The sequence below is a fragment of the Cetorhinus maximus genome, chromosome 17, assembly GCF_964194155.1.
Source record: "Cetorhinus maximus chromosome 17, sCetMax3.hap1.1, whole genome shotgun sequence".
Classification (NCBI taxonomy): domain Eukaryota; kingdom Metazoa; phylum Chordata; class Chondrichthyes; order Lamniformes; family Cetorhinidae; genus Cetorhinus; species Cetorhinus maximus.
Genome location: NC_135895.1, coordinates 50,157,513 through 50,177,972, shown reverse-complemented (window position 1 = coordinate 50,177,972; position 20,460 = coordinate 50,157,513). Strand labels below are relative to the sequence as shown.

Sequence of the window (20,460 nt, the reverse complement as noted above, 5' to 3'; positions counted from 1 at the left end):
ATGTTGATCAAGAGCACCAGAAGAACCCCTCTGCCTTCTTAGAATAGTATTCTCAATTACTTTTATGTTCTTCTGAGAAAGCAGACCAATTCTCTATTTAACATATCATCTGAAGGACAGTTCCCCTGACAATGTAGCATTCCCTGAATACTGCAGTGAAGTGCCAATTAAATTACATGCTCAAGATTCTGTTTGAAGCAGTGATCTTTTAACCCCAAGTTGAGGTTGCTATCGGTGAGGCAAAGTTGATACTTATATTTTTCTATGTCTTCAGTCATCAATGCTGCAACATGAACCTGGAGCAATGGGACAGAAGGAACTTGAATTTAGCTGGATTGAAATCTTGAACGTTGATAATATTACATATTCATCCTCACATTTGACTTTTGTTTTAATTTAGCTGTTACCAGTTCATACCTTGAGGTTTGGAGTGGAGCTGGACTCTTTTGATGGACACCATTACATATCATCTATTGTTCCTGATGGCCCAATAGGCCAAACTAAATTATTACAACTAGAAGATGAAATTTTAGAGGTATAGTTTTTAAAAAAAAGTTATTATTCATGTAAGATTTTAAATCACTGCAATTTGGTGATAATTAAGTCTTCCTATTAGGGTAGATTTATTTTTGTAGGGTTGCTGTTAAGCAAGGTGATTTGACAATCACAGCGTATGAGCAGAGTCAAGTTATTATTGTTATTGATTTGATGGTTTCAGGTGTGTAGCTTTGAGATCTTTGGTCATTTGGTATAATTCATATCTTCTGATTGCTTAAGTCATAGATTCAATCAAGGACGTGAAAAATCATTCCAGGTGCCCCACAGTATAATGTAGCTTGCTATTCATGCAAATTTAGGATTTTGTTTTGCCTTTTGCACAATTTTCTAATTTATTTTTGCTGCTGTTAGTCATGTGTGGTTAACTAATACCTATTGGCCAAAATTAACATTGAGATTTGTTTTACTGGCTGATGGGGAGGAGCACTATAGTTTGTCATGAAGAACTTAAATTATTGTATGAGTGTTGTCAAACAGTTCTTTACTCATGAATTGCCAATAGAAGTGCCTATTCTGCCAGCTTTCACGCTTCTCAATTTGCCAATTAATGAGTCATGGAGGGAGAAATCTAAAGTAACACTATCAAATTATTGAAATAACATTTTTGGGAGAATAAGCAAGACGCTTTAGACGAGTAGGACAATAGTTCTGGTCCTGTCACTTGAATGCCTAATGCAAGTAACAAACTGTTAGTCTGATGAGAGTTACTAGGAGTTATTGATTTGCGTCTTTAGATCAAGTGTAAGATTAGAAAATGCAGTGTGATATAAGAATTTGTACAAGTAGAACTGAGTGGTAACTTGTAAGTGTGTTTTGTTGTATTAATTCTAGAGAACAACTTTTTAAAAACGCCCTGGAGTAATAAAAATAGTTCTGCCTTGATTTCCAGTCATTTCAAAAAACTCTATGAATCCATTAAAGTACCATATATAGGCAAGTAGGGGGACCAGTAACTTCTGGATTAAAATATTTGCACTGCCTTTCAGGTGAATGGAAAGCAGTTGTATGGAAAATCTCGGCGTGAGGTGGTTTGCTTTCTGAAAGATGCTGCCGCTCCATTTACTTTAGTCTGTTGTCGGCAACTATTTGAGGATGGAAAAGAGATGCCTGTGGATGAACCCAGTGTCACGGAAAGTGCAGTTTCCCAGGTGAGGCCATTAGTCATAGAGTCATTGGGACATAGATGTGTGTCCGACATGTTGATGTGATGCATTTAGTGTGAGGGTAAAGAGAATTATCTTCCCACTTTCTATGTGATAGTTTGCTTCTCATTTTCAGCCTGCACAACTGGCTAGCAGCAATGCAAAAAGGAGAGCCTAATGTCTGTCAGCGCACAGCCTCTCCATCTGAAAGTCCTCTACTGTGCTCCTTGTGGCAGAAACTGGGACCCTCGTAGTCCCAGGTTAACGCTTCAGAGGAATTTGGAGGAGGTTTGGCCCCAGACATGCAGTGCATGCAGGCCAACCGGCACGTGGATGTGCTCTGGCACTCATGAACCAAGTTCCCAGCTACATACTAATAGCTCCACTGTTTTCTGGATACCTTGAGAGAATTGAAGGGTAAGGGAGTAAACTAACAAAAAAAAAAATCTGGTTTGGAGTCCAAAGCTGGACTGATGTCTAAATATGTAATCTTTCTGGCAACTTGTGCAACCAAGTTGGTGCCAAATGTAGTTCTTTGCCTTCCTCTAGACCCAACAGGGACCCTGATGTTTGAGCAGCCCAGGATTCCCCTAAATTTTGTCCAGGCTTGCGCTTTGGAAAGGATACTCTAGTTTTGCTGCAGAACGTTAACACAACATTAGAGACAGTAGTTAAATGTGATGAACCCAACCATAGAGAACGGGTTCTATGGGCTGCCCTCTAACAAGTGAACCGAATTCATCACACCAGGCAAACAAACAAAAGGAAAGAAGCTGCCAACTCTTTGATTGGCAAGCTGGAACCTCATTGGGCTGAGAGACAACTTGCAGCTGGTTGAAATTATGCACAAAGTTGTGATCGATATGAAAAGTGAAGGCCGAACATTGACAGAGCTTTCCGACAGGCAAGGCTTGCTGAGAGTGGATCACCGAAAGAAAAGCTTTACATATTCATCCGGCAGGGAAGGAGCTCGGAGTGAACATGAGCAGGATGTGAGCTTCGTCGTAAAGAACCTGCTGATCTCAATAGAACAACTCCCTGACTCCACAAAAGGTTCAGAACATTCTCTCTATTCGCCTCTCAATTCAACCAGGGCCAGTTTGCATCATGAGTTTCTGCTCCAATAGTGTGCTCCATTGCAGAGATGAAAGACCAGTTCTACAAGGACCCTGGCACTGCTATCAGCAGAATCCCTAAGACAGAGCATCTTTACCCACTGGGGGATTTCAATGCAAGAGTTGGCACAGATCACGAAGCATGGCCCTCCTGCCTCAGACATCATGGCACATAAAAGATAAATGACAATTGACAGAGACTGCTTGAGCTTTGCTGTTATCTTGAACTTTGTGTAATTAACACTTTCTTTCAAAACAGGATGTGCACAAAGTGTCCTGGAGGCATCCAGGATCAAGACGTTGGCACCAGCTGAAACTGATTTAACTGACATGAGTCTCTCAACAGCATTCTCAATACACACAGCTACCACAGCACTGACTGTGATACAGATGCAAATCTTTAAGCTTTCCATTCAAAGCAGAAATACCATCCTTGTATCAATGTCAGCCATACTGCCTACCTAGATAAGAACCAATGGTTCCTCAACTTGATTGAACAGGCAATTTCCAGCTTCCCCACACAAGTGTAGAAGCGAGGGGAACATACTTTGAGACACCATTTCTAAGACCGCACTCTCAAAATACAGGAAAGAGAGAGCAAGAGCAGAAAACCACTGACTGATTTGAGACTAGCAGCACTGTAATGGACCCTATCATTGAAGCCAAGTGATCTGTTCTCATTAGTTACAAGAGAGATCTGGGTAGGAAGACTCTGAATACACCAGTAGCTGCTCAAAATAAAGTCCAACAGATTGCTAGACATGCACTACTGGTTACAACTTTACCAGAATATCCAGATGTCGTTTGACAGACAGAATGCTAGAGGCATATATGATGTGATAAAAAAGGTAACCGGTCCATTGACAACAATGGCAGGGGAGATTATTGAACGGTTGGACTGCATTAAACAATTGGAGCACTACCTTGAGTTGTACACTAGGGAGAATATGATCACTGAGTAAGCTCTGGACATCATAGAGAGCCTGTCTGCCATGGAAGAGCTGGACATTGAACCCACAATGGAGGAACTTAGCAAAGCTATTGACTTGCTATCCATTGGCAAAGCTCCAGGTGATGATGCTTCACTGCCTAAACTCATCAAGCACAGGAAACCAGCGCTTGTGCAGCATCTGTGCAAATTTCTCCATACCTGCTGGAGGGAGGGAGGGGGCAGTACCCCAGGATATGATGCAAAGATTGCAACTCTGTGCAAGAATAAGGGTGACCCCAACGATTGCAACAACTATTGAGGCATCTCCCTGCTGAGCATGGTGGAAAAAGTATTTGCCTGTGTTGTCCTTGTCAGACTGCATATCTTGGCCAAATGCATATATCCTGAAATCCAGTGTGGTTTCAGAACTGGAATATCGACATGACCTTCTCAGCCAGCATTTGCATGAGAAGTACCATGAATGAAAGAGATGACTATATATAGACTAAATCAAATCATTTGACCATGTGAGCAGAGGCCTTCTATTTAAGCTGCTGAGGAAAATTGCCTGCCCATCTAAGCTGCTCAATGTGAACTCTTTCCATGACAAGATGGATGATGGGTAAGGGTGAGCTATGATGGGGCAACATCGGAACCCTTTAAGATCCGCAGTGGTGCCAAACAGCATTGCTTCTGGTGCCAACATTCTTTTGGCATATTCTTGTCTTTGCTGTTGTTTTACAGGACAGAGATGAGGAGAATTGTTTTCAGATGTTTGCGTGACTTTGGAATTCTCTGCCTCAGAAGGCAGTGGAAGCAGGGTCACTGAATATTTATAAGGCAGAGGTAGATTGATTCCCTTGCCTAACAAGAATCTAAGGTTATCGGGGATCGATGGGAATATGGAACTCGAAACACAAACGGATCAGCCGTGATCTTATTGAAGGGGGTTTGGGGGTGTTGGAGGTCAGGGTGGGTGGAGGGGTTCGGGGAGTTGGGGGAGGGGGGGGGGGGTAGTGGGGGTGTCCCGCGGGGTCAGTCTGGGTCTTTATAATAGTTACTCAGAAATTAGAATAGGTTTTAATTCTTCTAATCTTTTCTGGGTAACTATTGGTATAACTCTGCTGGATCCATCCGAGGTTTGTGATTTAAACCGCATTTTAGGATGGTTTCCAGCGCGGCACAATTGTCCAGAGGAAGTGTGCACTTCTGGGCAAGTGCCATGGAAACCCTTACCTGGGAACTTCCCAGAGGGATTCCTGAGCACATCTTTGGGGTACCCCCAAATCCGACTCTGGGGAGCGTGGAAGTTACGGGCCCACATCTGCAATACTGTGTACAGTTTTGATCTCCTTCTTTGAAAAAAAGATATAATTGCATTAGAAGGTCAGAGAAGATTCACTTGACTCATTCCTGGGATGAAGAGCTTATCTTATGAAGAAGCCTGAGCAGGAGTCTATACCCATTAGAATTTAGATGAATGAGAGGTGATGTTGTTAAAACATATGATCCTGATGGGACTTATTAGAGTAGATACTGCAAGGATGTTTCCTCTTATGGGGAGACTAGAACCAGGGTACACAGTTTAAGATTAAAAGGTCTCCCTTTTACGATGGAGATGAGAATTTTTTTCTCTGAGGGCTGTTAGTCTGGAATTCTCTGCCACAGAAAGCAGTGGAGGCCGGGTCATTCAAGACAGAGTTAGACATATTTTTGATAGACGAGAGAGTCAAGGCTTATGGGAGACAGGCAGGAAAGTGGAGTTGAGACCACAACCAGATCAGCCATGATCTTATTGAATGGCGGAACAGGTTAGAAGGGCCTACTACTGCTCCTAAGCAGTATGTTTCAGAGTCCCTGTTAAGATTAGAAATTCAAGTTTTGGGACCTAGGCACATATTAGAATAGAAATATGTATCTCTTTGGACATTGGTTTTTGGCATTATAATCTGTGGTTCTGCATATGGAATATGTTGGAATTGATCTTTTCGTATCTAGAATTTAATAAAATAATATATACCTTCAAATTGTTGGATTAATCAATTTGAATAATAAGAAATTCTAATAATAGACAGAATAAAGTTGTACCTCTAATGCCAATTTATTTTCTCTACATAGAGAAAATTAAGCTGGATATCTGAGTGATCTTCACAAATAGCACAATAACTTAGTTTCAAAATCACATCAACATAAGATTAGTTGAGCACAGTTTAACGTGACATAACTGAATTAGTATTAGAGTCTTACCTTGATTCATCTTAACCTAAGTGTCCCAATTAGGATTATTGGCTATAGAAGCAGAAAATGCTGGAAATAATCAGCAGATCTGTCAGAATTTCTGATGGAAGGTCACACTTAAAATGTTAACTGTTTCTCTCCACAGATGCTACCAGACCTGTCGAGTTTTTCCAGCATTTTCTGTTTTTATATAAGATTTCCAGCATCTACAGTATTTCGCTTTTGTGTTGTAGGATTTTTGGCTGTTTGACTTAGGAGAGGCTTTGATTTAATTATGACATGCTTCTGATATGAACTCAGGTTCAAGATTTCTAAAGGTAAATTGTTAAATGACCAGCATCTTGTCTGTCACTTTGACAGGGGAAGGCAGACTGTTTCAATGACATAAAGAGGATGTTAATGAGAGTGTTCATTCATGAGACAGCCAGCCATGGAATCTAATACATGATGATCTTTGAACAGTAAGACAATAGAAACAACTTAGTTATTCCATACACAGCACATGGCTTTTTGATGCTCTTAGATGGAGGGGGTGGGGGGGCGGATGGGGGTGGGCTCAGTAGCCAACTTAATGGTAGCCCAACAGACCAGCCCCACAGCAGAAGTCAGAAGTCAAACCATTCATCTCCTATCCACACTGTTGAAGGAAGTTTGGCAAGTGCTTCAGTGTATCTTGTGGTTGGTAGATACTGTTCCCACTGTGCACTGGAAATAGAGGGAGTGTATGTTTCAGGTGGTGGATTGGAGAGATGGTGATGTACTGGTAATGTCACAAACAGGTAAACTGTCTGTACCTGGTCTGCCCTACATGTGACTCCAGACTCTCAGCAATGTGATTGACTCTTACCTGCCCTCTGAAATGGCCTACCAATTAGGGATGGGCAACAAATGTTGGCCTTGTTCACAATGCCTACATCCCATGAAAGAATAAATTTTTTAAAAATTCAAGCAAACTGCTGTGTCCTGGATGATGTAAAGTTTCTTGAGTGTTGTTGGAGCTGCAATCATCCAGGCAAGTGTACAGTATACCATCACACCCCTGGCTTGTACTGGTGGACAGGCTTTATCGAGCGTGGTGAGTTATTCACTGCAGAACTCCCAGTCTCTGACCTGCTCATGTCTCCACAGTATTTATATGGCTGTCAGTTTCTGATAAATGGTGAGCCTCCAGGATGTTGACAATGGGGGAATTCAGTGATGGTAATATCATTGAATGTCAAGGGGAGATGGTCATTGCCTGGCACTTAAATGGAAAGTAAGATTTGCACCACTCATCAATCCAAGCCTGAATGTTGTCTCAGTCTTGCTGCATCTTGGCATGGAATACTTCAGTATCTGAGGAATTGAGAATGGTACTGAACACTCTTCAATTATAAGCAAACATCCCCACCTCTGACCTTATGATGGATGGAAGGTTGTTGATGAACAGAGCTAAAAATGGTGTCCTAGGGCTGAGATGATTGGCGTCCAACAACCATCACCATCTTCCCTTGTGCTAGGCATGACTCCAACCAGTGCAGAGTTTGCCCCCTGATTCCCATTGAGTTCAATTTTGCCCGGGCTCCTTGATGCCACATTTGCTCAAATGCTGCCTTGGTGTCAAGGGTCGTCACTCTGATCTCACATGAAAACTGAGAAGTCTTTGCCTCGCTGATTGCTGTCTTGTTGGTTTCTCATTTCAAGTAAGTAATGACGGAGGGAAAACACCAGCATCACCATGACACTGGCCTCAAACACTTCAGACATTTCTACTTACATAGTTCCGTACAGGTTGCATGCTAAATATTTCTACTTGGTTTTAGAGTGAAGAAAATCATGTGTTGACGTTTGAATATCCCATTGGAATAAATTGATCACTTTTGTTTTCTGATGCAATTTTTCAATGATTTATATTTTAAAATAATCTCACTTTTTGCTCATTGGTTTAATCTCTCTGCCAAGATAATCCAGTCTGACATTGCATTCCAGTGTTTTTCAAAATAACATGTCACTGTGTAAGGTTGGGAAAAGACTGCGGAAGTGAATGTAATCTTTTGTTTGAAGTTTTTCTAAGCATTCACTCCTGTCTGAGATTTCTGCATATTGCTCTGGACAAGATATGCCTATTGTGTCTCTTAGTAAGAAATGATAAGAATGGATGGTCTAAGATTGTTGCTGCCCATAAAAGAATCAGCTCTTGAATCATTAAATATTTGAATCTTATATTTCTTAGGCTGCAGAGAAGGTTGATCCAGTGATTCGGCCACCATCTCCCTGGAATAGCGAGAATTGTATCAGCCAGGTAAATAGAGGATGAGATTTCTGTTGAAGCTTGTGTTATTGAACTATGAATCAAATGGGGATGGGGAGTGAGTGTGTATTTGTATGTATATCTTGATAAACCAGGGAACAGAGAAAGTGTTTTATGTTCAAAATAGTTCACCCTTGCCCACAATTTTTATATCCAGCTTAATTGAGAGAGTAGTCAGGACGACTTACCCTCCACTCTTGTTCCTTTCTCTGATGCTCTGGCAGTTCTTAAAACTGCTATTTGGAGAACAGTGGCCTTGTACTTGCATCTCACCAATGTGCAATGGCACTGAGCCACTAAAAATTGCCCTTATGTACCACACATTTTAGAATATTACAAAGTAGTTTTGATTTCTTAATGACAAAATATCCAACATAAATTCAGCCAAAGCAGTATTCATTTTGAACGTAGCTTTGTGTGGGAAACACAAGGAAATAGTCACGTACTGTTTAAACTTTACATCAATTGTATCATGTTAAGCTGTACAGTGTTGCATGATTTTTAATACTGATGAGAGGAAAATCTGTTTCTCATTGTAAGGGTTGTGTGTGAAATGAGTTTGGGCAATCTAAATCATAGGGTCTTAGCCATACTTATAAATATGTTCACGAAATTCTACGTAGATTGACTTAAAACGGTCCGTCCCATTCAGAGTGTCTTAAGAATGACTAGTGTGGGAAGTGAAAAAAAAACACTACTGCAGTAGAGGATACTTTGCTAAGGTCAAAACTAAGGCATGTTATGGCTGAATAAAACAAAACTACAAATTCCTGCAGTTCAGCTGACCTGGGAATACATGCTGCTGACACAGGAAGGCAAAATCTGTGAAACAGATTTTCCACAGCCTAGAACTGAAACTAAAATCTTTCACTGACAAAATAAAAATCACCTTTAACTGAAGACTACAGACCGTATTATGAAACGGCCATGGAGGCAGGACTGGAAACAGATGGGCCTGCAATTTCCTGACACTGGCCTATGTGCTGGTCCACTGTCATGCTCCTATATTTGGGCCATTTTCATTCTGGAAGGGGCTGGATGATGGGGGGATTCTTGATGGCTTCCCTGCCACAAGCGGATTAGATCTATTGAGTGGCCTATTTAGACCATTGAGCAGAAGCTGACTGTAATTTTGCAGTTGGCTTGCAGGCTCCCCAAAGAGACTGAAACAGCTCGAGGCTGGAAGTGGCCAGGACACCCCTCTCAACACTCATAGCTGTTGGGCCACAGCTGCAGGCACTGGCTGTCCAGTGGAAGGATTACCACTTCAGATGGTGATGACCTGGCTGATGTGGTTTTTTTAATGATCAAAATTTTTAACCTTTCTTCAGAGAGCACTTCCATTGTGAGGCACCTTCTCATACCCACATCAGCAGCTCCCATTTCAGGCAGCGGGCCTGCCGTTATATCATTATCGGAGGGCCTCCTATTGGCCCTCTCGTCTTGGGAGCTCACCTGCAATCATTAATTGGGTGGCGAGTACAAACCCTGACCACTAATTGGCCTGCTGGTGAAAGATCAGGTGCCAACACAATGCAGGGTCGGGATGAGGAAATTCATGTAATCTAGTAATTGTAAGTTTTTTTTCCCTAAAGGTGGACTTGGATTTGGAGACAAATGCAGAAGAGGATGAAGTTGGGGAGTTAGCTTTATGGACTTCAGATGTGAAAGTGTATGAACTGAATAAAGGTTCAAAAGGTTTAGGTTTCAGCATCCTGGACTATCAGGTATTTTGAAAATCATAAAATATACTTGCTTTTTTAATCAACACAGTAACTCTTACTTACAGGTTGTAGCTTTTAAAGCAACTTTTCAAATGTTTAAACCATTAAGAATCTTTATTTGAAGTTCTGAACATAAAACAAGATGATCTTGATAAAGGGACATCTTTTATTCCATGAACTGTTATATTTTCAGTACTAATTGTTAATTTAGTAATGAAATATCAATGAGATTTTTTGTTTTTAGATTCTGTTTCAATTTTTTGTTTCCAAGCTCTGTTCTTGAACATTTAAAAGGTAATTTGGGTTGTTTTCATATACTCCAGTTACAATATTCCTGGTCGTGGAGATTTTCACAATCATGTATGGTTGAGGCCACCATTAGGTTCTGAATTTTTTATATTGCACTACTGTGTATGACAGTCTAATCTAGTTGGGTTTCTTGCCTGTTTCTGTCAGATAATGTTTGGTTTCTACTTGAAGGTATTTATGCAACAAATAAATCCAGCAGGATAGTGCATGTTTAAAGGTTGATGTTGGGAATGTTATGATATCTGGTATTTTTGGAAGTTTAAGACTTTTTCATTGTAGCTTTTTCTTTAACTGAGGAAATTCTTCAATTTAATGCGAGCGGGCTCTTTGCCCATGGGAGAATATCACAGCTGAACCTATTGCTGTAGCAAAAATGCAAAACCAAAAAAAAACATTTTTAACATTTAATTAATGTTTGATAGCCATCTGTACTGCAGTTTAAATTTTAATGATTGAAATGAGTTGACTATTCCATTAGCTATTTCTGGAAGACAGTGTACAATACTCCTTATGTGAATTTGGATCCCATGTATAGAGCTTTGTCTTTTCTGGATTGACATTACCTCAAGCTGGCAGTGAAAATATGGCTCCAACTTACATCACTGAAAATAAAGCCAGTGCTGCATTTTTAGTACATTATGCAAGTTGGAATTGTACCAGTGCTATACTGACAAATAAGACATGGTAAGTAATCAATTCTCTGAAAAAGTTTTATGAAGCTAATTTCAGCTACCAGCATGCTTCGTGGCAAAAATTACCAGAAAATCCTAAACAATATTAAACAGTTCTGAATAAAGTGCTTATTTTAAGACAGATTATCTGGTTGTGTCTTTGTGGGACTTTTCTATGTGCAAATTGGCTGTTCTGTTTCTCCTACACTACATCAGTGACTACACTTAAAAATACTTCATTGGCTGCTTTTGAGATCATGAAAGCCATTATATAAATGTAATATGAATTTGTCTTTTTTTGCTCTTTGTTCTAATTCAGTGTTGTGTGCATGCTTTTCCAAATCTTTGTAAACATTTGTTCAGAGAGTCCTACTTATTGGTTAGGAACTTGAGGCTTGATATGAGGTACTTGATTATTCGTTCAATTATGAAGTTCAGTTTTGCTAAGTTTTTTCTGCAGATTGTTTGGCTTTTCCTGACGGATTACTGTCAATCACAGCAAGCCCCTCCCTGCAATGTAGCATGAAGTGGATTGAAGACAATCTGAAGATAGTAAAAACAAAATAACAATTTAGTTTTGTCTTTTCTCAAGTATTTTCAGTATATTTCTGTGCATTTTGACACAATCACAGATGTCTTTTGATACATAAACAAAAACAAGACCCATAGCAGTTTGTTTTAAATTTTAAGAGCGATTTATCATGTAGAACTGATTGGGGTTGAAGAGTATTGATTTCTCCTTAAGGTTATAATAATCCTGATTTGATCCTAAGCAGCTGAGCTGGGGAAAACCTAGAGTATCAAACATTAGTTTGTTAAATGTTGAGCCACCATATATTTTTTCTTTCCTTTACTTGAGAAAAAATCTGATCCTTTATATCTGTTGTCAGTTTGTTTTTGAAAGAGAACAGTGTACTTTCATATCTAAGTGCTCGACTATCTGAGGACTGCCATTCAGTGGAGGTGGTGAGCTCGTAGTACCAGGTGAAATCATGATATGGTAAATGTTGTATCACATCATTTACTAGCTGCATAGTCATAAGTCTAATTTGCTGTTGGTTTCCCTTCATTATTGAAGATATCTGTTTTTTGTGTGCATAGAGTCACCTGTTGTCCGTTCTAACATGACTGCAGAACCTGCAAACGTGACTGCAGATCTGCATAGCTTTACCCACAGTGCAGCATGGATGAGTTGTTTGGTTTTGTTGCTCAGTCTTCCTAATTTGACTTTTGTTCTTTGCTGTTTGAAGGAAACAACACCATTACTGAGATTGCTCACCAGGTAGTTTTTTTTCTTGTGTATTTTTCTCCCAGTCTGTGGCAGACATGCCACATTTCCTGAGGTTCACCTTCAAGGAGACCCTGAATCTTAACTTTGGCCTATCTCTCAGGTGGTGTTTAAATTGCAAATACATGACTGTCTTAGGGATTTTCAGCTATATGTCCATCCCATCTGAACTGGGCTCTGATGATAAGTGCTTCAATTCCAGACATTTCTGCTCTTTGAAGTACCTTCATGTTGGGCACTTTTATCCTCCCATTTGATGCCCATGAGGTTGAATGCTTCTCATGTAGAACCCATCAGGCTGTTTAATATGTCTGGAATTAGGGTAGGTATTACCAGTGTTGGTTGTGAATAGCTAAGGAGTGATTGTGGAGACAGAGATATGTCTGAACAATAACTGGTTTATTGGATGAACATAACTATATACACAAGACAACAGGTGTTACTCAGTCTAAATCATGAGAATTCTCCTTCTTGACTCTTAGTCATGCGTCTCTCTTGCATCATCATCTGGGTGACCCCTAATCTTAAAACAGCACCCCTAATTCTGGACTCACCCACAAGAGAAAACATTCTTTCCACATCCACCTTGTCAATACTGTTCAGGATCTTATATACTTCAATCAAATCACCCCTCACTCCAACTCATGGAAACAAGCCCAGACTGTCTAACCTTTCCTCCTAAGACAAACCACTCATTCCAGGTATCAATCTAGTAAACCTCCTCTGAACTGTCTCCAATACATTTATACCCTTCCTTAAATAATGAGACCAAAACTGCACTCAATATTCAAGATGTGGTCTCACCAATGCCCTGTATAACTGAAGCATAACATCCTTACTTCTATGTTCAATTCCTTTTGAAGAAATTCAAAAGAATTTTGAAGAATAGCATTCTATTAGCCTTCTTAATTACTTGCTGTACCTACATACTAATTTTGAGACTCATGCACTAGTACAGCTAGATCCCTCTGCATCTCAGAATTCTGCAGCCATTCTCCATTTAAGCAATACTCCGCTTTTTGTCTTCATTTTTGCCACATTTTCCTACATTATACTCCATCTGCCAGATTTTTAGCCACTCCTAAACCTAATAATATCCATCTGTAACCTCATGTTCTCTTCACAACATACTTTGCTACCTATCTTAGTGTCATCTGCAAATTTAGCTTATGCCTCACACCCCTCACCCAAGTCATTGATATAAATTGTAAAAAGTTAAGGCCCAGCACAGACCCCTTCAGGACTCCATTCATCACATCCTGCTAATCAGATAAAGACCCATTTGTGCATTCTCTCTATTTTCTGCCAGCCAATCTTCTATCTGTGCTAATATGCTACCCCCCTACACCATGAGCTTTTATTTTCTGCAATAACCTTTGCTGTGGCACTTTATCAGATGCCTTCTGGAAATCCAGGTACAGCATGTCTACAAGCTTCCCTTTGTCCACAACACATGTTATTCCTTCAAAGAGCTCCAATAAATTGGTTAAACCTAATTTCCCTTTCACAAAACCAGCCTGACTCTTCCTGATTACTTTGAATTTCTCCAAGTGCCCAGCTATAACCTCTTTAATGATAGATTCCAACACTTTCCCCACATCAGACACCAAGCTAACTGGCCTACAGTTTCCTGCCCCCCACCTCCAGTTATGTGATTCTCAAGAACACACATCCCAGCATGGTTCAGGTGTCGATCATTCCAACTGTATAGCCCCGGTTTACCCTAATACTGGTGCAAGTGCCCCACAAACTAGAACCCACTTCTCCAACACCAGTTTTTGGGCTATGCGTGCATCTCTCTAATCTTATTTGCCCTATACCAATTTGCACATGGCTCAGGTAATAATCCAGAGATTATTACCTTTGAAGTTCTGCTTCTTAATTTGGTCCCTAGCTTCTCATACTGAATGTGCAGAACCTCCTTTCTCTTCCTGCTTATGTTGTTGGTACCTACATGGACCACAATGACTGGATCCTCCCCCTCCAAGTTCCTCTCCAGCCCTGAGCAGATGTCCCAAACCTGACACCAGGCACAGTCTTCTGGACTCTTTCTTTGCTGCAAAGAACAGTTTCAATCCTCCTCACTATACTATCACTACATTTCTGTTTGCTCCCCCCATTTGAACCATGGTGCCATGGCCAGCCTGCTCATCCACTTTGCAGACCTCGCTTTCATCCATACAAGTCGTGAGCACCTCAAACTTGTTTGACAATTGCAAAACCTGAGGCTCCTCCACTGATCTCTGCTCCGTCCCATTACCTGCTTCACTCATGGTCACATCATCCTGTCCCTCACTGTTGAGCAAAACAGACAACCTTCTTCTAAGAGACATGACCTTCTTCTGGAACAAAGTTTCCAGATGTTTCACCCCCTCCCTTATGTTGTACAGTGTCTGCAGTTCAACTTCTAGATCAATAATCCTGATCCAGAATTCCTCTAGATGCTTACACTTTCTACAGACCTGTTTGTCATGGGTTGCCTTGCCATCCAAAAGCTCCCACATTCCACAGCTGCAACATAACACCTGTCCTGCCATTGTTACTTATGTTAGTTAGTTAATTTAATTACTCAATTAACTTGGAGTAATTCCCATATATACCACACCTCTTTCCCCATGCACCAAATTCCCACATGAACCCAATTTACTACTCACTCAGTCTCTGCCTCACGAACCCTTCACTGACTCTGCAGTTTGCAAAACCTTTCTCTTTTATAGACCTTATGATGAGTCACTAGCTAGTTTAGCTTCCTGTGACAGTAATTAACACCACTTGAACCAACTGCTTTCAGGTGATTGACAGATAACTGCCACTCCATGCATTCTCTGTTTAACAAGCTAACCTAACTTACTTGAAAGGCAGGACTATGTCAGATTTTGATTCTTAATCTATAGTTAAAACTTGAAAAGAGCTTAATAGAACTTACCACGTGAACCTAATTTGCTACTCACTCTGTCTCTGTCTCACTCCGATGTAGTTGCCTGTCTCCTCATACACCCCTCACTGACAGGTCAACGAAGACACAGTAGAGTCCCATCTGTTGTTCATGGCATTTCTGTTGTATTTGTCTAAGGGTGAAGATCATGTCACAAGTGCCTCTACCTTTCCTGAACCCACTTTGACTTACAGGCAGTAAACTTTCAGCTATAAAAACAAAAAACTACTGCGGATGCTGGAAATCCAAAACAAAAACAGAATTACCTGGAAAAACTCAGCAGGTCTGGCAGCATCGGTGGAGAAGAAAAGAGTCGACGTTTCGGGTCCATATGACCCTTCAACAGAACTGAAGTATAGTTAGGAGAGGGGTGAAATATAAGCTGGTTTAAGGTGGGGGGCGGGGGGAGAGAAGTTGAACCACCCCACCCTCAACTTCTCTCCCCCCGCCCCCCCACCTTAAACCAGCTTATATTTCACCCCTCTCCTAACTATACTTCAGTTCTGTTGAAGGGTCATGTGGACCCGAAACGTCGACTCTTTTCTTCTCCACCGATGCTGCCAGACCTGCTGAGTTTTTCCAGGTAATTCTGTTTTTGTTTTAAACTTTCAGCTATGTTGTTCAGCAGTCTGTTGAGTAGAACTTTTGCTAGAATCTTACCAGCTATCACAAGCAGTGGGATTCCTCTGTGGTTGTCACACACAGATTTTTGTCCTTTTCCTTTGTGCAAGTGAACAATCATGGCATCCTTAAACTCCTGAGGAAATGTTTGTTGATCTTCACATTCTGAGATATAATTGTGTGAATGTGATGGCTCGCTGGGGTCCCTCAGATTTGTATATTTCTCCTGGGATCTTGTCTGATCCTGGAGCTTTCCTTGAAGGGATTTGATGGCTTTGTCAACCTCCATGACACAGGGTTTGCTGCCTATGATTTCACACTTGAGCCAGTCTGGAAACTTGTCTATAGCTGCCCGATTTATGGTGGATGGCCTGTTAAGCACACCCCTAAGTTGCTCAGCCAGTGCTCTTTGATAACCATCCTGCACATCAGAAGAGAATTCCTCATCAGTGCTGAGAGCTAGATAGTAGCCATGCAAGGATAACCCATACACCATCTTCAAGGCTTTATAGAAATTCTTCCTTTCATGCTGCTCAGCATAGACTTGAAGCTCTCTAGCTTGTGCCATGTGCCTTGTATTGGACACAACTTCTGTTGGAGGTTCCTTTTGCTCTCCTGGAGTGATTTCTTAGTGGCCATGCTATATATGCTGCATTTTCCTCCTGTAGCATTTCCTTAATTGATCAATGTTTGTAGCAAACAAATCTCAGTCATTTATTTTCTGCGTTCTCAGGGCATCATTTGAAGCTTCTGGAACTCTTGACTTGATGGTTGACCATGGCACTTCATCATCACCACTTGGGCTTTCTTTGGAGGACAGCTGTTCCTCAATTTGGAGCCTGAATTGTTCATAACACTTTGCGGATGTCCGTCTCTGCACATCTAGTACATGTTGGTGGCCTTTTGGTGAGATAGTAGATTTAATTTTGCAGTGTAGCACCCCGTGGTCTGTAGAGCACTCTGCTCCTCAAATAACCCTGTTTTTTTTTATTTGTTCATGGGATGTGGGCGTCACTGGCTAGGCTAGCATTTATTGCCCACCCCTAGTTGCCCTTGTTCAGAGGGCATTAAAGAGTCAACCCATTGCTGTGGGGCTGCAGTCAGATGTAGGCCAGATCAGGTAAGGACAGTAGATTTCCTTCCCTAAAGGATATTAGTGAACCAGATGGGTTTTGTGGTTATCATTAGACTTCTAATTCTAGATTTTTATTGAATTCAAATTGCACCATCTGCCATGGCCGGATTAGAACCCAGGTCCCCAGAGCATTACCCTGGGTCTCTGGAATGCTAGTCCAGTGACAAAATCATTATGCCACCTCCTCCCCCACCCCATGGTGATCATAACATCTCTTATGTTGCACTGCCAGGTGATGATTAAGTCAATCTGATGCCAGTGTTTAAATCTTGGATGCATCCAAATGTTTTTGTACTTTGTCTTCGGTCTAAAGATGGTGTTGGTGATTGACATATTCCAGTGGGTGCAAAGACTCAGGAGAAGCATGCCACTGCTTGATTCCCCAGGACATCATCCCAAGCCTGATAGTCAGCTCTTACCCTTGTATTGAAGCCCCCCATCACAATGAGCTTGTCTTCCTGTGCAGTATTTGTCCAGGTCCTCATGGAATTTGTCCTTGATATCCTCAGAACCAATCATTGTTGGAACATACACACTGATGATTGTCGCATTTTAGTTGTTCACAAGAGGTAGTCATAGATTTATGAGGCAATCGTTTATGCCCATAGGGAGTGTCCAGACTTCTTGCGATGTCAGACTTGATAGCTAAGCAGACACCTGCCTCTAACTTCTCATTCTTTGGCTTGTCTATCCAGAGGGATGCGTAGCCTGCTGATAGCTCTGTTAGCTGGCCCTCTGTGCATTTTGCTTAAAGCAGCACTGTCAATATTGTATCACGATAGCTCCCTGCCAACCAGAGCAGTTCTGCGCTGGGGTTGTGAGCTATTGCCTTTATCTGGTAGAGCTCTTATGTCCAAGAATCTAAGTATAGTTCCTGTTCCTTTTTTTTGTCTTGCCTACAATATACTGTAGTATATGGGTGAATACTAAAGGAGTGCATTTCGGGATATAACGGGATTTGTGTGAAGGAGTAGGTAAGGTGTGCTTACAAGAAACACCTGCGAGTGAGCTGATTACAGTGGAGATGGATTATGCTTGGCCAGGCCCACTCACTCAGTCTTGCTCATCTGTTTCTGGTGGCTTGATAAGTTGATGACTGGAGATGTAGTCAACTGCAGTGGATGATCTGCAGCACTTTCTGTGCCTGTGCCAATGAAATTTACAGCTGTCACAGCTGTGCTGCGATGCTTTCAGCACCAGTAAGGGAATACCATTTCCCCTGCTATATCTGTTAAGGCAGTTACTGCTGTGCACTTGTGCAAGGGTGGTTGGAGATAGGCGTTCTCCCTTAGGTGTGGACACCAGCCCCCATGCTTCCCTCGCTTGGTTTGGCCTGTGAACTAACGGGTTCCATATGCAGTCTGATTCTCAGTTGTATTATCTATTTGACATCTGTCAAAAGCATTCTTTTTCTTCTTCATCTTAATCTCTATCTCCTTTGTCATCCAGGGAGCTCCAGATTTGTTTGCCCTACCTTTTCCCTTCGTGGGAATATACCTTCGACATACTTGGCCGAAGTGTGTCCCGGGTTATATAATCAGGCTGAAATCAATTGAGCATCTTATCCTCAAAATCCTGACGCTTCAGAATAATTTTATCAAGTTCAGCAATGAAGTCTAACTTATTGATAAGATTCTCAGCGCTCTTTTCTTCCAACATCCTCATGTCTCAGGATGATCCTTCCCTCCCCACCACCGTCCCCCCATCCCCCCAACATTGTTGACAGTACTGGAGGAAGCCTGTTCTGTGGTCAGCCAACAGGTGCTGGGCTTGTAGATGGTGAAATAACTCCTTGGGTTTTTTCAAAGTGAAATAGTAGGATATTTATTATGCATTCGTCCATTTTACAGCCTAGTTAAGACTGATCAAACTCACCCCAGCTATAGCTGCCAGACTGAAATGACAGGCAGTGCCAAATCTTGAATTTGTGACCATCTGGTTGGTAAGCTGGTGGTGCAGCCACAAGACTATTGGGTTGTTACTTCTCAATCCATTTTTAATTTAAAACATATGCAATTCTTGCTAGATTTGTATGATTAACTGCACAATGCATAAGAAAACTTAACCTCCCTACTATAAAAAGATAAATGGCCTGTATTGAATTTAAATAAAATCAAACTGCACCCATAACCAAATATGCCGTGGCAGTAAGCTGCATAATACACAGGTTAATTTCATTTGTATAAGACATTGTTAAAAATAAGATTTATTACATACCAGCTTAGCTAGGTATTTCAGAGACACCTTGCCATATTCATAAATTAAGGACAACAAAAAAGATAAGAATTGGGGGAAGAACTTTTTTACTGAAAAGGTTGGAAATATTTGGAAAAGATTACAGGCACAGATGCTGGAACAAGAAATCTTAAAGGTTTTCCAGAAGGAACTAGACAGGTTCTTGTCAACAAGTGGGATTCAGGGTTATTAGAAATGCAATAAGGGAATACTGTTGATAGCTGACTAGATGGCTCATAGGTCTTCTGCCTGAAACTATTGTTACTTAGTTGGTTGACTCTTCTATCACAAGGTTTCACTTTCCTCTGCCAAAACCATCCACAAATCCAGAATCATACTGAAAAACAAAAATGACCCCTGGCTTCTTTCTTTCACTACCAAGCTGTCTCCTGAACCCCTTTTCATCCCTCCAACTTTACTTCCAACAAGTATGAGGAGCTTATGGATTTGTTATTAAGGTTGAGACTAATTTGCTTCATTAATTTCTTTCCTTCTCCTTGTCCACCAGCTAAGCTTTCCCAAGATCCGTCTGTTTTAGCCCTGAGTCTGTGTGTTTCTCCTCATATTTTTCTAACTCCTGTTACCTTGTCAGCTTGTCACCTCCTGCTCTCTTGACCCCATTCTCATTTAACCTTCTCACCACCTAAATTCCCTTCCTGACCCCTATACTATCTGGCATTGTGAAGTGCTCGCTTTCCTCAGGTATAATCTCCCTAGCTTTCCAAACAGCTTTCACTTCCTTTTGCAAAAAAAACCACTAATGACCCCTCTATCCTTGCAAAGTACCATTCATCTCTAAATTTAAAATATTGTGCTCTTTTGACATTCATCAAATATTTGTACATATTGGTATCCCAAATGACAAACCTATGAATTAGTTAAGACATATGCAGTGACCTGTTGCATGAGGACACCTTCCCAGCCAGCAATTAGAAGAAGGAAATTTTTTAGTTATCATCCTCTCTCTCTCTCGCTGCTTCCTTCTCTCTTTTGAGGTGCTGTCCCTCTCTCCTTTTAAGTCTGCTGTCATCACCACTCTCATAAAAAAACTACTGCTATCCCCAGCCTCCCTTTCTCTTCAAGGTCCTTGAATATGTTGTTGCCTCCCAAATCTGTGTCCATCTTTCCTGGAAGTCCGTGTTTGAATCCCTGAAATCAGGTTTCTGCCCCAGCCAAAAGGGCTCTTATCGAAGTCACAAATGACATTCTATGTGACTGTGATAAAGGCAAACTATCCATTCTCATCCTCCTCAACCTGCCTGCAGCCT

General features: G+C 41.2%; 1 protein-coding gene across 5 annotated transcripts in view; it reads left to right on the top strand.

The window, feature by feature from the left end:
* Window positions 1–20,460, top strand: part of patj (PATJ crumbs cell polarity complex component) — a 392,616-nt gene that overhangs the window by 88,625 nt on the left and 283,531 nt on the right. For all 5 annotated transcript variants that reach the window (XM_078561172.1, XM_078561175.1, XM_078561174.1 and 2 more), the window contains 4 exons: window positions 401–535; window positions 1,545–1,706; window positions 8,197–8,265; window positions 9,870–10,001. In XM_078561172.1, the coding sequence (XP_078417298.1) occupies window positions 401–535; window positions 1,545–1,706; window positions 8,197–8,265; window positions 9,870–10,001 (498 nt within the window). The remainder of the gene's footprint in view (window positions 1–400; window positions 536–1,544; window positions 1,707–8,196; window positions 8,266–9,869; window positions 10,002–20,460) is intronic.